Source organism: Cydia splendana, chromosome Z, assembly GCF_910591565.1.
Source record: "Cydia splendana chromosome Z, ilCydSple1.2, whole genome shotgun sequence".
NCBI classification, from domain to species: Eukaryota; Metazoa; Arthropoda; class Insecta; order Lepidoptera; family Tortricidae; genus Cydia; species Cydia splendana.
The window spans coordinates 19,317,047-19,334,112 of record NC_085987.1 but is presented as its reverse complement, the minus strand read 5'-3'; the positions used below and the strand labels follow the sequence as shown (position 1 = coordinate 19,334,112).

General features: G+C 38.1%; 2 protein-coding genes across 2 annotated transcripts in view; both read right to left on the bottom strand.

Annotated features, from left to right (window-relative positions):
* The window catches only part of LOC134804902 (small ribosomal subunit protein uS14m), a 201,748-nt gene that overhangs the window by 135,304 nt on the left and 49,378 nt on the right, over window positions 1-17,066 (bottom strand). The gene's annotated exons all lie outside the window — the stretch shown is intronic.
* Window positions 5,320-15,715, bottom strand: LOC134804523 (MFS-type transporter SLC18B1-like). The gene is made up of 10 exons (XM_063777612.1): window positions 15,312-15,715; window positions 12,121-12,290; window positions 11,451-11,598; window positions 8,802-8,988; window positions 8,463-8,578; window positions 7,802-7,995; window positions 7,408-7,503; window positions 6,920-7,088; window positions 6,176-6,330; window positions 5,320-5,732 (listed from the first exon to the last, which is right to left on the bottom strand). The coding sequence occupies exons 1-10, from the start codon at window positions 15,420-15,422 to the stop codon at window positions 5,561-5,563; spliced, it is 1,518 nt and encodes a 505-aa protein (XP_063633682.1). The 5' UTR covers window positions 15,423-15,715; the 3' UTR covers window positions 5,320-5,560.

Sequence of the window (17,066 nt, the reverse complement as noted above, 5' to 3'; positions counted from 1 at the left end):
GGGTCTTACGAGGTTCTATATACCTACATATACCTAATCATGCTGCCTAGAGTGCCTAAGTAGTCAAAGTAAAGTAAGTGGTCCCAACCGTACGGTACCTAGGTAGTTAGTCAAAGCATTGACTGTCTGGTACACCTGAAAGATTACTTCTTTAATACATCGATTAATATTGGGTAGTCATTTCTATTTCACATCTAGTTCTCAAGAAAACCTCCATTTGGATGTAGGTAAACCTAGAGTGATTAAGGAAATAAATACTTGCCTTTGCCTACCTACTGCGAAATCAACCTTCGCGCTCTTCTCCAAGGTGGCGATGATAGAACCTTGAAAAAAAAAAGGGAAAACCGCTTGGATATTGTACAGGAAAAGTTTCAAGTTTTTACGCAGAATATTAATACACATAGGTACATATGTTTAAAAGTAACATTATAGCCTCGGAGTTGTTTTAAACCCGCCGCTGCGTGGTGCTTAAAAGATAATAAGATTCATAATAGAACAGAAATCTTATGTAAGAAATGTGTCATACACATTTTATTGTACATTTACTTAACTAGTTCCCGTCTATAGATTAATCCTCTTATTCATAAAACTTTACGGGCCTGATTTAAATTTATTTAAATTATGTTTCGAAATGAAATGAAAATATTTATTTTCAGGCAACTATTGGCCCATAGATAAATACCTTAAAACTAGCATACATATTATTATAAAATATATTTTAAAACTAAAAACACACAATTATGGCTGCGATGCAGTTCGTATCCCTTACAAATACAAAAGTCAAAATGACAGATAAAGTTTTTTTTTTCCAAATTCCAAATTATTTATTTGTTAAACATAGGTACTCGTACAACAGTAGGTCTTAAATGTATAATAAAGTATCACTATGCTTCGCCATATGGCATACAAATACAAACGATTATAAGCTAATCGAGGCTTGTAGCGCGTTTATGAATAAGTAAGAGAATCAAACGTTAATTTTTACGCTGCACCCAAACAGGCGGGATACATTTTTCAGGACCTAAATAGGTAGAGAGAGAGGAGGTATAGCTTTTTTTCACAATCCATAGCCGTTACAAATACTGGAACGTTCGAATTTAGATTTAGATTTAGATATAACTCCTGCGGGAACAATATTAGGCCTTTAATTGTCCTTCACTAGGTACACCATAAGGTATGTTTCGAGCAAGTGTGATGGAAAAGTTATTGTGTACGTAAATATCTAGACGGTTATAATATTTTAAAATTATTAATATTCAGATAACAGGTTACCCTCCTAGCTTATCCTATTATTGGTTTAGTTCGAAATGGGTATAGGTACCTAATATAAGTATATTAGATGTTACCACGTCAAAGGTTGTGCGTCTTCGTAGTCAGGGTCCGCTTCTGACCTTTTCTTAAACGCTTGCGGAATGTAACCTTTTAAAACACCCTATGCATCTTACCTAATAAATAAAGTACTTACCTTTACATCTATAGCAAAGGCCTATACATTTGTACATATAACTATAGTGTACAGTATACTTACGCTAATTTCGAAGCAACGGAATAAGGCGAAAATCTCATTAATGTAAATGTTTCATTAAAACCAATAAGATTACTTAATCCAATACAGTTGTCACCACCTTAGGTCATTGTTTGTGCAGTGTGCTTAAATGAAATCTCAGTAGGTACGCTAAGTACACTTAAACAAAATAATAAGGCTCACAATTCAATTATACCAGGAAAAAATTGAGAAAAGTTACAAGTAGGTACCTAACTTTGTAGAGGTGATAAATCTAATTGTTGGATTATCTTAAATCCATCTATTTTAAAATAAGCTGAAGGTGTGAGCCGTATAATAATATTCTGAATTATTCGAGTTAATTCGACATTTGCGGGCGTGTATAGATCGTGTCATTCACGAAGACGCTTGCTCTGGTTCGTATTGTCATGGTATTAATACTATTAATGGTTAGATTTGACAAATCTGCGCTTCATCGTGAATGATACGATTCAGGTATATTGTGTACAACATCTCCTTTACTGTGCAACATTCTGATAAATATACAGGGTGGCTAAAAAATAACTGCATTTCCGTTGCCAGGGAGGTTTTGGGATTATACTGAGCAACTTTTACTATGAGACTAATGAGACCAACCCCGAATATGAGAAAAAAAAATTGGCTGTTTCATACATTTTGGCTATACCATTTTCTATGGGAGGGTAAATTTCGGGGTTCCCCCATAATAAAAGTTGCTCAGTATAATCCCAAAATCTCTCTGGCAACGGGAATGCAGTTATTTATTAGCCACCGTGTATACATACATAAGCTGCCTTTGTTATTCGTGTGCAGTCCTCATATATTAAACCCGAACCAACATTTGATATGTTTTGTTTTATTTTTCTCGTCAATTAAAAAGGCAAGTAAATTATAACAAGCAAACCTACACAAAAATTAAATAAATAATAATTAAATAAATTTCCAGCCTTACTCTTTCCATCTATAATCAATATATGTAGCTATAACGTTAATATAGCTATACATCTATTGGTTACACGTCTGTGTATTAGTGTGTATACCTATGTAAGTAAGTATGTGTGTGCCAGCGCCATCTAGCGATGACATTGAGAGGGTTAAAATAAATGTCGAAATACTTTAATGTTTATGCTTAAAATAAAATGCCTTTATTATGCTTTCATTGTAGTTTTAGGTCTAAAGTAGCATTCTGGCAGTAAAAAGCCAGTTTTGTTTGCGCACAAATCTAATGCGCTAAAATAAATGGCGCTATCTATATCTACAACATTTATGAGGCACGAGATGTCGTATGGAGGTTAAAACACTCGTATTGATTTGATTCTTTTTTCATGTAAATTGTTGGATCTAAAACATCTAATGCCACTATAAGAAAATTTAGTCACAGCCACTATAAGCGCCATCTGAATTTTGCGTTGAGAAGTACAACGGCAAGGGTAATGTCAATCGGCAAAGAAAACCACGAGTTAGTGCACGGTGTATGATGTCGCATCGATCGTGCGAAAGGTAGAATATTATTTATCTAGTTTTGTAACAGATGGCGTTACACGTTAAGTATAAAAACTCTTGGTCAAGAATATTTCGGCGTACTTATACATTAAAATTGACTTCTATTCGGGGGACAACATCACCGTAGAATGAGATCTACCTACCTCCAACATCCAAAAAACCGAAAATCGACAGAGGCAGATAACATTTTTCGATTTTTCGATGTAGGGCAGGCCCTCTGTTATGTTATGAATTATTCTGCCAGAACAGAATCCGTCAAGCTTTGTGTGTGTACATATTTCCATAGAAATTGACATTATGAGTAATACCTATTGAAGATGCTACATCTTGCATCATTGCAAATAGCATGCAGAGTTAGCTTGGTCCGATATAAAATAAATACAAAATGATAATATGCATCAATATTTATTTTAAAATAATTACAACCATACATCAAGCTGAAAGAGATTTCTTATTTATTCGTAGTTTCGTAGGTACGTACCTACCTATGTGAATAATAGGCATGTACGTACCTATTGTACGTAAATACCTATTCAAAATGCCTTATGGCATTTAATTTAGTATGTATTGAGGTAGTCATATCACACCTATTAATTTGACGAGTCGAATGCTGCTTTTACAAAAATAAAAGATAACATACCTATAGCCTATAGCCAAATAGCTGTCAAGCCGTTTCCGTCAGTAGAAAATCACAGTAAATTTAAAAAATTTAGACGCCAAGGGTTTTCTACTGACAACGTTTTTTAACCATAAGTACATAATTAAATTCAAAATGCAAAGGTAACATTACATTGACGCACTTAAAAAATAACTAAAAGCTCTGCTCGCCGTACAAATCGTCATTCGTCCGGAGCTTCAATATGCAACCAGTATCGGATCATAGTCTCGGTATCGGACTATGCACCAGGGTGTGCATTTGACATTTGGCCGTAGCCGTACTTCTTGAGGCGAATATATTATATATTAGACAACTTTTACTGTAAGATCAACCCCGAAATCTATTCCGGGTACGATAGTATAAGTAACTCATTATGACCGAGCAGTACGGAAGTCTTTTAAAACACTCTGTGTCCAGAGTGATTTTGTTATGGCTGACCAGACTCTTATGGGTGACTCACGTTAGACCGGGCCGAACCTGGGCCGAGGCGTCCGACGTGTCATTTTCTATGACGGCTGACCGGTGATCACGTGGTGCTTTCCATAGAAAACGAGAGAGTCTAGCGTGAGTCATCCTTTATGGGTGAATATGTAGGTCAACAGAACAACTTTTACTATGGACGAGCCAACCCTGAAAACGCGAAAAATAAACCGGCGGTCTTATACATTTCGTATAAGTATGTCGAAGATAACGGGGGGCCTAGCTAATACGACAATTGTCTGTGCCGTATTATAATATCTCTGTATTACTCTTTCATATTAGTGCGATAGAGTGAGGGAGAGGCGTTTCGTTTACGGCGCAAACGATTGTCATCTTGGCTAGGCTACAACATTTTTTTTTGTTATTTCGGGGTCGCCATAGTAAAAGTTGTAAAGTACCTAGAGGTATGATTAATAGGGATGTTTCCTGTACTTAAAATAAATTATTTCAAACCGTGCACGAAATAAAGCACCAGATAATTATTAGAAAAACATAGATAGCAGCTATTTTTAAACACAATTTGTATTTAGTATATCGGATTGAAATATAAAAAGTAGGTGAGTTTACCGTGACGTCACTTCATTCGTTTTCATATAAATTCCATATTAGCAAATCGTTTTGACAGTTCTAAATAAAAACCGGGCAAGTGCGAGTCGGACTCGCGCACGAAGGGTTCCGTACCATTATGCAAAAAAAAAACAAAAAAAAGCAAAAAAAAAAAACGGTCACCCATCCAAATACTGACCACTCCCGACGTTGCTTAACTTTGGTCAAAAATCACGTTTGTTGTATGGGAGCCCCATTTAAATCTTTATTTTATTCTGTTTTTAGTATTTGTTGTTATAGCGGCAACAGAAATACATCATCTGTGAAAATTTCAACTGTCTAGCTATCACGGTTCGTGAGATACAGCCTGGTGACAGACGGACGGACGGACGGACGGACGGACAGCGAAGTCTTAGTAATAGGGTCCCGTTTTACCCTTTGGGTACGGAACCCTAAAAAGAAGCTGATTTGACTAGTAGGAATGTAGCCTATGACTATGTTGACCTACATATTCACCCCTATGAGTATGGTCAGACATAACAAAACCAGATAAATAATGTACGGTACACACATGTCTGCGACGATGTTCTAAGTATATCAGATCGGAGATTAAAAGCAGTGTCGGTTTGTACATATTTGTATGCCGATATTACCGATAGGTATACCGTTTCAGATAATACCTACAATACCTATTTATATTATCAGACTCGATAAGTTTAAGTAAGACTAAGGTTTGCTGACAACAACAGACTCCGGTATCGTGTGATAAGGGGTTAGTACGATCTAAATTTGGATTGATGTTTTCTATAATAAGCGATTGCCAGTTGGCGAGACCCTCAGGGGTTGTCTTGTCAGACGACAGACATGGCGCCGCGGAAGCGCGCGTCCAGGCTGCCGTAGGAGGGGCGGTAGCGCGGCGTGCGCTGGCTCCAGGGCGTGCGGCGGTTCTTGTAGCTGGAGCACGCGATCAGGCTGTTCATGGCCGGCGGCCGGGACTGCTCCACGCTGATGCCGCGCCGGTGGCTGCTAATACCAATCATAACTGAATAGTGGTTCTTAACACATTCACTGCCAACAACACGTAGGTATGTGTGTTCATTTTGTACTGGAAGCGGGGCGCCTGGCACCGAAACTGTTAACTGACGCCTGAAGCGGTCCGTGAAATTATCAACAGAACATTTTCCAAACAGCTAATGGTTACTTGGCAAAAAATAAATAGTCGAATGGTCCTACTAAACTCTAGGTAGTTATTCCAATTTACAGCATGCGATTCGGCCGGCAATATACCGTTACCGATTTACATAGACTTTGTATGATGAAAAATCTATGAATAGTTTGAATAATATGGCCCAGGTGATTGCTACCATGGAGCTGTAGGTATTGTTAGTATTTTAACATGACATGAGCCAGCCCTCCTAAGCAGGCTAGTCCCATAAGTTGTCTCCAGAGTAAAAGTGAAGTGTAACCTCTTGGCGCGCTGAGTGGCGGGCGGGTACTCGTCGCCGATGAGCACGCTGCCGTCGAGCGTGCCGTCTACCTGCAGCAGGTCGCCGGCCGACACCGACACGTCCAGCTTCGACGCGCGGTCCGACGTCCACAAGAACACCACCACCATTAACATCTGCAAGCGATCATATTCGTTACAAGCTTTAAAAATTAATGAATGAACTACGTTACCTACCTATTTATGACTTGCAAGCTGCTTGCAAGTCTATTTTCAACCACGGGTCGGATTGACGTGAAACTTGGTAAAAAGTACAACCCAGTTACAGAAGTCCGTGGCCACTTTATGAATGAATTCCATTCATAATGTGTCCATGCAATTTTGTAGCTCGCTGTACCTATGAACTTTTGTAGTCTTTGAATGACAGCCCCTAAGTCAACTCTTTTGCTAAAAACAGCTTAAAAAGGGCAACGTATTGATGGCGACCGTGTCAAGTATCAAGGCATGGAATATATGGAAGGTAGAGGTACCTGTGTAGAGACCCTCCATAATGGAATAGTTATATTAAGTGTAACATACGATATGCGGGGAAATCTTTCTTAATGCGATATATGCGCGTGAAAATGTTAGTGAGACTTTAACCTGCATCTGCAGTTCTTTAGGTGTTATTATATTTGGTATGTTGACAATAAAACGAGACTATGGCAGAAACGCTTAAAAGAATTGATTTGGGCATATTGCATTGTAAATCAATATCCGAACTCACCACTATCAGATTCATTATGAAAACAAACATGGTAGAGCTTCTAAAGCCGATGGAATCGAACAGGAGACCGGACACCGTAGGCCCGATGAATGCTCCCAGCGCAAAGGTGGACGTCCACATGCCGGAAACCAGTCCATACGTCTCAATAGAATTGGGCAGCCCACTCGCACTGAAATACAAGCATATTACATTATTATTACTAGATTATTCCTATACCTAGGTATATTCGATTTTTAAAATTATCTACGTAGTGCATAACACTATTGTATTTTTTTAATAAACTAAGACAATGGTAATGTCTGAGTTCCATTTCATAAAGTTACTACTGGTGTAAGTACTTACTTAAAACGGCAACATTTATATGTTTGACTCGCTCCACCAGTACGACGGGCGTTTGACTACCTAGTCCTGTCGCTCTAAAATTACTTATAGCTTGTTGCATAATAAAATGCCTAAAATGGGTCCCAGATCGTTGCAAAAATACTTACATAGCAGTACCGAGCGCGTCTGCGAAGGATGCTACCAGTTGACTCCCCATGCCTAATCCGTGTAGTACTAAGCCTAACACTGTTACCCACAGTAACCTGTAAATACAAATATTCCGATTATTCAGGTAATACTAATATTTAAGAAATCGTAATATTATAAACTCATACCCGAAAGGGGCTTTTGGTGATTGGGTGGTAGTTTTTATTTTTCAATAGTTCTTTATCCCAGAGGCAAATATGCGTTTGCGGGGTAAAAAGCGCGTGACGTGATAAACTAAAAGGTGACCTTTGCTATAGTTTTATTTAAAAAAGTCGCATTTTAGATCTGCCTGCCTGCACGACAGTGCGGAGGTAAAAATGATGAATTAGTAAAGTGTAAGAAGGTTATATTTACGTCTGATCATAAATAAAGGGTGCCGGTCCTATGAGCAGGAAGGCGGCTGCGATGAAGGCGCAGCCCAGCACCGTGATGTACTTGGGCTTGATGGAGGGCCGGTCGCACAGCCAGCCCCACGCCGGCGCCGACACCGCGTACACGCCGCCGTTGATCACGAACATCAGCCCCAGGATCATGGGCGAGAAACTAAACTGGAAACATCATGCCCAAAATACTTGTACAAGGTCAATTTTAGTGTTTAGACAGCGGAACTTGGTGACGCTGTGCATTGCGGTAAATGTTTTATTTAAAGTAAGACAATCTATAGATATCGTTACACTAATAGATGTCGTTGCTAAATTTGCGTGTGAAATCAATTTGCCCGATATAATGTTAGCCATTATGAGGGAAGATCTTGTACTACCTATATGGTGAGCGCGATATCTACGGCAAACCTACAGGGCTAGCTTATTTTTTCATATTGCAATACCGTTTAACAGTATTTTATTATATGTGTTGTAGCTCTTCTGTTCGTGCCATTGTTGATATATGTATGTACGCTACCGTCGCTACGAATGTTGCTGTCTTCCCGCTCAACTTGGCGCTGAACGTGTACCTACATGTACAGCGTCTACTTGAGACCAAGGCGACAGGTCTTATAAGGAGCGGGCACACGTACCTGTCGCAGGTGCGGCTCGAGCGTAGCCTGCAAGAAGCCGATGCTCATGCTGGTGCACATGATGCTCACGGCAGCCAGCAGCACGCCCGGGACTCGCAGCAGCGTGAAGATGCTCGCTGTACACCAACAACAACCGAATAAGGCAACAATAATCAAAACGGTAACAAAATACAATACAAGTACCTACATTTAATATCCTCAGGTAACTTACTAGATTGCCACGATCAGGTAGCCTTTCCTAAATCGACTCCACCTCGTTAAAATTGTCTAGACTCTGGTTTGGTTCAAAAAAAAGAGAAATGGCAATTAAAATTATAGCAAATATGTTGGTATAGTTACGTCCGCCGGGGCGCAGGTCCTCGTCCTCGTTGCCCCTTGGCAGCGCCACGCAGCTCATGATGGCGGCGCAGAACAGCGCCGAGCCCAGCACCGCGAACGGCAGCGTGTACCCGCCCAGCGCGTACAGCGCGCCGCCCAGCGCCGGGCCCACGATCAGCCCCAGCCCGAAGAACGTCTCTAACGACGCCTGCAACGGCAAAACCCTAATAGTTAAGAGGGAAGTATAGCTACTGACAAAAGGTACTTTATCATACAATTTCCATTTCGGGAGAAAACGGTTTCCACTAACTAACTCATAATTTATTCATTGCTTTTATGGGTTTTACAAGATTTTAAAGTATTTACATGTTCCAGCATAAACCCCGTTGGGGCACAGCAATATACATAAAGACTTAAAAACTAATAGGCACTTAAAAACTAGCACACATGCACTAGCAATTAACATTATTAAGACTTATAATTAAGATACTCCTTGATATTGTAAAATGAGTTTTCAACCAACAACTTTTTTAGTTTGTTAAAGAATGTTGAATCTTTCTCTATATGTTTTAGTTCTGGCGGTATGTTGTTAATACAGTGACTGCCATATGGTAAGGACCGGAATTGACTATATTTAGATTTGTGAAAGTGCTAATTTGTTTCTTTTCCGCAGATTTTGATTCCTTGGAAAGTTATCTCTTGTTCGCTCAAATAAATGTTTTTGTTTTTTAACTTGGTCTTAAACAGTTCAAAATTTATTTATTATACAAAAGGTTAATGGTATATAAAAAATCATACAAAAATAACTTAAATATATCTAAATATTAAAATATTTTAATCTAAAAGACCTCCGCGAGTTGTACCGGGTGCAAAGGTGACACTTGATGACACTTTGCCGCGTTGCCACGTTGGATAGCGATGGCCAGCCTTTGCACCAGGTACGAACCCGCGCGAGCATCAGAGGTCCTCTCCCTAAATCTACGTCCCACCTCCCTTATAAAAGCTATGGCGTCAGTTTTTTAACTAATTTACACAATTCGAAAATGTACAGTGAAGTTAACGAATCATAAATATTAACATATCACTTTGATTTTGATGTCGATCGCTTCAGCATAATATATTCTAGGTTTATAGGTTTCGCTTAAAAAAAATTGTGTTGCAAATTTTGATAAACGGAAAACTTTAATGCTAGGTTTTCATTGTGGAAAATATTTAGAAGTGGATAAACGTTTTCTCTTTTTGTGTGCACGATAACGTGCTATACTTCCCACTTAATAGCCATTGCTTTATTTTTGAAAAACGGCGGTGTATGCAACGTCACCAGCTGTTATTGAAAGAGGTCGAATAAGCCCTAAGAATGCTTTTTAATGATAGAATGTTTATAAAGTGAACGATGGCAATTTAATTGGTAAGTTTGGGTCAAAAACATTCTGTGTTCGCGTCTTTCCTGTAGACATACACAAGAGTTAAGGGCTATAAAGGTTAATTTTCTTATTTAACCCTTATCCACGTGAAAAGGTCCTCCTTTTATTCAGAGAACTGTGATAAAATCATTACTTACATGCCCACAAGCTGTTAACTATTGCCCACAGGAGAGAAAACTAGCGTGTTCGCGCGAACAGTACATTTTTCTCTTCTGTGGGCAATAGTTAACAGCTTGTGGGCATGTAAGTAATGATTTTATCACAGTTCTCTGAATAAAAGGAGGACCTTTTCACGTGGATAAGGGTTAAATAAGAAAATTAACCTTTATAGCCCTTAACTCTTGTGTATGTCTACAGGAAAGACGCGAACACAGAATGTTTTTGACCCGTTTAGTATTTTCACATTTTGGTGTCTCTAATATTATTTTTGTCTAGCCCCATCAAAGAAAATATGCACATTATTAATGTGCTTAGTAGTTGTAGATATGGAACAGCTAACAAGAGGCGCGCCACGTGAAGGAACATGCGCACTCGTAGCAATCACATTGTATTGTAACTACGAGTATTAAATTATACGCAATACACTTTATTATCGTATTCGGTGCTGGCAATGTACTCGTATCGACTTGTGATTAATTAACGAGGTTCGACAATAAGATAAGCAATGCTATCAATTGTCTCTCTGAAATGTCAATCGCACAACTACCTATCAAAGGCCCAAGTATTACTAAGACGCAAAGCAGAAAATTATATTGACCTTTGCCAAAACTGATTAACTGAACTAATGAATAAGTAACCTGATTTTATATGGGATGGCTACAATATTACGTTCTAGAAAAAAAGTTTTTTAATATAAGGCAAAGCGAAATGTAATATTTTTGGTTAGATTTTTTATCGAGTGTAAACAATACTGAATCCACAAACAATTACCTGCTATTCGCATTGCAGTAACTGGTCTAGTATAATAGAATGGTAGGATTGGTAGGTACTTACCTATTATTATTAGAATATAAATTAATTGCGTCTCCGAATACATAATTACACTGTCTATTGCTGAACATTGTAAGGGAATAGCGCAACTTTTCTTTAGAACGTGAACGGTTAGCGGTAACGGTAACCACATGGATATTCTTCATCTCAGTAAAATATATCCATTTACAGATCAGAATTATAGTTTAACGTAACGCTATTAGTATGTTGAATTAATGTCTATGCTTGAATATAACTAGCAATTAAGCAGACATACAAACATGACAGCGACGTTGTTAGGGAACTCCTTGGCGATGATTGCGAAGGAGGCCGTGAGGAAGGCGGCGTTGCCCATGGCCTCCACCATGCGGATGACGAAGCTCAGCGTGATGAACGCGCCGTGTCCCTCCACCTTGTCCAACATCCTGTTGATAACGCTGCTCTTAAATTCTCTGCTCTTTTGTTTCCCAGTACAACTGCAGCCTTAGCCGCGAGTCACATTCCGAAGGTACATGCAAGTAATATACGGTATCGTCAGTCGGGTCAATTTATCTATTTCGGAACAGATTAACTATCACGTTTTCGAAAGTGCCACTTGAGGGAACCTGGTCACCGGTTTAAAGTGACCCGTTTTCGTTGAACTTGCATTTCGACATACATATCTCTGAGGACATCAGTTTAGACGCCACCAAACGAACACGAAATAAGTAATAACTATATATTTACTTACATACAAGATCTTCCTGTTAGTAATTTATGTATAAATTATGAAAATATTTATTTTATCAAAGTACTTGTTCATTAAGAGTCGCTCGGTACTAATTAGTAGTCAGTACTTGGTTTGTTTGTTAACATTATCTTGTGTTTATATATACAATTATACAGTGCGGGTAAAGACGTGTGCCCATGCAGCGAAGCTTTGCAGATGGAGAGTTTAGTGAGCTTACCCAAATAGAATAGCGCAGGCGCCGGTGGTGAGGATGCCGCCGTTGAAGAGCAGCTTGGGCCCGATGCGGTTGAGGTGCGAGCCGTACAGCGGGCTCACCAGGAACACCACCAGCTCGAACACGCCGAACACCAGCCCGTACTCCGTCGCCGAGCATTGCTTCTTCTCGGCCTGCACAACACAACGCTACCGTAAACCGGGGATACTTTGATCAATTTTAGAGTTTTGGACCATTTTTTGACGATCCTAATATACGTAAAAATATGAAATAAAAATATAATAATCGGTTTTTTCTCTTCTTTCCGCCTGCCAAATAAAAAAAAATTAGGACTTATAATTTTTTCAGGAAAAAATAAAAACAACGTGATCAAAGTTATATTGAGAATGGGCTTACTTTGAAACCACTACTTTTTTTGCTGACAATCTAAAGTAGACCCGCTAATAAGCCCGTAAAAAATAAAAAAATAAAAATTTGTTAAGTACTTTTTAGGGTTCCGTACCCAAAAGGTAAAACGGGACCCTATTACTAAGACTTCGCTGTCCGTCCGTCCGTCCGTCCGTCCGTCCGTCCGTCTGTCACCAGGCTGTATCTCACGAACCGTGATAGCTAGACAGTTGAAATTTTCACAGATGATGTATTTCTGTTGCCGCTATAACAACAAATACTAAAAACAGAATAATATAAAGATTTAAATGGGGCTCCCATACAACAAACGTGATTTTTGACCAAAGTTAAGCAACGTCGGGAGTGGTCAGTACTTGGATGGGTGACCGTTTTTTTTTTGTGTTTTTTTTTTGTTTTTTTTTTTTATATGGTACGGAACCCTTCGTGCGCGAGTCCGACTCGCACTTGCCCGATTTTTAAGTTATATGTATATATTTTTTAAGGTGTGGGGTTAATAACTTTAAGCGCTTATTAGATCATTTAATATAAATAACGTGGGAGTTTAACTTATCATCGCACTTAGCAACAGATTTTTGATTTGCAAGGTTTTCCGTTTCAGTAAATTTGGTCTGTGCACCTGGATTTTGATATGTTGCCTTTATACTTATTGTATAAAGTTCTATATAAAATATTGTATGCTTCCGATGCGGCACGAATAGATTTTGAGCCCGCCACTATGTTTGCGAGTGCATCATTGAGTACTTCTTGGTATTTTTTGTAGTCTCGTTACTCGATTTTTTTTTGTAATCTCTGGCATTGTTTCTATAAAAGAATATGCATTATTATTTATCGTAGAATTAATACCCTGGTGGGCTGGTGGCCTCGCGCACGTATGATAAAAACCCTAAATCAAAGCCGCAGGATAAAATATAGCCAATTTCCACCGAGAAAGTGAATTCCATACAATAGAAAAGGGTAAAACAACTCCTACATACAAACTTATAATTTTACATCCTCTTCCTCTTGCACTGACTCAAAATATACTTATTTATTATATAACTAGTAACTCCGGTTTACGGTATTCATGAAATGGTGTGTGTGGAGGTGTGTGTACCTACCTACTCGATACATACATCCGTAAATGGAGGCTGTTCAATCCACTATAGGGTTGTTGCCACATATTAGGTTTTTTTACATAGGACATGTTTATATGCGTAGGAGAGAGAAATCAATTATATCAAAGTAAAAAAAAACATCAATAAATATTTATAAACCTTGAATTGCTACAATTTCTAAGGATTTTTTTGGCGTAATTCATGAGCGTGCTACAAGTATATATATATATATAAATATATATATAAAAAATATATATACATAAAGATTCATGGCTATATATATTATAGGATTCGGTCATATATTAGTCGATATAAAGGGATAAAACATAAATTAACTAATTGAAGCTTGTAAATAATTATGAATAAGGGGATTATTGTCGAACAAGGTTAACACTGCCTGTTACAACCAAGAGATAATGCATATTTTTTATTATTCTCTTAGGTGCCTAATTCAGTTGGGGAATGCAAAAACGTATTTAATATTTTTTGATTGCGAAGGTAATTTTAATTAAAGAAGTAAGTCATGCAAACAACAATGTTGAGGCAGTTGTTCGATATAGCGTTAGGTAGCGCCTGCGCGGTAGGGTATGGCCATTCTGGCTAAGCTTAATATAATGGATTGTTCAATGCTCAGGAGTTTCACTTACAGTTTCGTAGATTATGGCTCTTTTATAGTTCGTGTGGTTGACTGGCGTGGTGGTTCCCTAGTCAATGTAGCTTAGTTTGAGATCAAAGTCTAATTAAAGTACTAACAGGGAAATACTGACAGCCAGACTTACTACCACACCATAGCCCACCACAATAACTGCTCGCGAACCTACTTAGAGTCGCACCAAGAAAAGTCTGCAGCGGATTTGATAGCCCACGCAGTGTAAGTGTTATTTATACGTCATAATTTCATAGAAGTTTGACTTTTAAAATGACACTTGCACTGCGTGGGCTATCAAAATCGCTGCAGACTTTTCACGCTCTGACTTTAACTGGCAAATTCACGTTGATAAATCAAATGACACGTTGATAATGACATTTAAGACAAACAGTTGTTCAAATGACAGAAAGGTCAGAAGTGTTAAACAGTCAATTAAATGCACATGATGATTATTCTAGGTATAAATTATATTATAAGTACTTTTTTTGTTCGGTGAATGAAACAATAAAAAAAAGATATGAAAAGTTTTTTTAATTTATATTGAAAGTTAATTGTTTTAATGTAAAGTGCCAGTGCTATCTTATAAAATATCGGTAGCTGTCATTTTTTTGCACCTTATACATATACTGTGGCAGTATAATATATATATTTTTCTAGATTAAAAAATTATGCGCCATGCGTGGAAATATATTTATTTCAAAATTTGAATAAATGTGAAGCACTAAACAAAATCAAACATGGATGAATTAAGCCGTGATTGAAAAAAAAAGCAAAGAAATTGTAACACCCCTCTTTTTGCGTCGGACGTTGAAAAAACCTGAGGTACATGCACACACCTTATGTAACCAAAGTCCTGATCCTACAATACAACAAGAATTTTTCAGTTACATTCACAATGTTTTGTCACTATCACAAGTAGGTATATCATAGTCAATTAGTCTATAATTGATTGACGAGACGTTTCACAGTGAATCATAAAGTCCGGAGGGAATGGCCCGTAAAGATGTAGTTCCTAAAACTATTGACATGCAGCAGATACTGACCTCTTGAGGGTAGAACGGCGCCTGCAGGGCTACACATATTGCATTACAAAAGTCTGCTATTGAAATAACGACTATCGTCATCCACTGCCTTCGAGAAAAAACGTAGCCCATTATTTATAAAATATATTTTAAAAAATCTTACTTAGTACTAAAATGACTAAACACGACTTATTAAAAGTATAGAGCTTCTGTATTTGAAAATTGATTCCATAATGGATAGTAATACTATTAAACAATAGAATTGTCGTATCTACAAGTTAATTGTAAAAAGAAATCAATAAATGAGACGTTTATGTATCTGGGAGGCGGCTAGGCCACTGACTGTTCTAGATAAGGAGGCGGAGTGATAACCGCCCGCGGGTGAACTCTGCCCGTATTAGCTGCTTCACCAAATATTCGCTTCATTAGGGTAACTTGCTATCACGCACTTATGTTTTCTTTTCCAAAGTAATGGGTATTTCGATGCATTTTTGACCTTGTTTGTTCATTCAAATATAGGTTTGATATTATTACTGCACATTGGCTGCATATCTCGAAACTTATCGAGAGACTTTAAGGGAAGCATGGTTGGGTAAGTTAATTACTTACCATACCTATCATTATTTGAGTAGGAATAGTAATGTTTTAACTAAGGTTCTTTCTTCTTCAAAGGTTTTGAATTATTGTACAATTACAAATACAGAGGCACTAAAATAATGTAAGTAGGAAGGTATTGTGTAACCGTCTGATTTTACCCCCCAGAGTAGTAACGTGCAAGTTGTAGAACATTCTCAAACATTCAGGGAAATTTTCGGAAGTTCCTGGAAACTTACATGAGAATTTAAAGCAAGTTTCCATTCATAACGATTCTTACGACGAAAGAAAAAGTTTGATTAAAAATATTATATATTATTATTACATATTAATTATGCAGGCAGAGGAAATATCTAGTAAAGCTTGTTCTAAGGTCTTGACATGTTTTCATTGTTTGCTTAATGTAACTGAGAACGTTTACTATATAAATTTGGCAACTGTGTAAGCTTTGATACAATGATACTCCAGAGTAAATGTCAAACTCATTAAACATCTATCAACAGCACAATGGACTTGTGTATTTCGAAATGCATGGTTCGTTTTTAGAGTACCGTCGCAACGAGGAACCGTCAGTGCTAGAATACTGCATTTTGATATGGGTATATAAATCAAACAAGCCGTCAAAGATGTAAAATAAAAACTGGATAAATAATTGGGTACTTCCCACCTAAAGTGGAGATGAATTATATTTTTTTGAGTTTACGTCTTAAGAATCGATTTTTCGTTTGATAGCTCATGAAAACGAAGTCGAATAGGCCCTTCTTATGCATTATTTGGTAAAATTATTTGATTAATAAATTTTCGGAAATAATCGCTTAGAATCAGGGGCGAATTTTGAAATTTGGCGCCCCGGGCCAATACGTTTCGCCGCCCCAGAAGTCAAGGAAGAAAAACAAAATGCAATCCGCCAGGGGCGGCATATGCCGCCCCTGGGGGTTGGCGCCCCGGGCCATGGCCTGGATGGCCCTAGGGTAAATACGCCCCTGCTTAGAATCCTAGTTTTTAGGGTTCCGTACCCAAAGGGTAAAAACGGGACCCTATTACTAAGACTCCACTGTCCGTCTGTCTGTCCGTCCGTCCGTTTGTCTGTCACCAGGCTATAACTCATGAACCGTGATAGCTAGGCAGGTGAAATTTTCACAGATGATATATTTCTATTGCCGCTATCACAAAAACTACTAA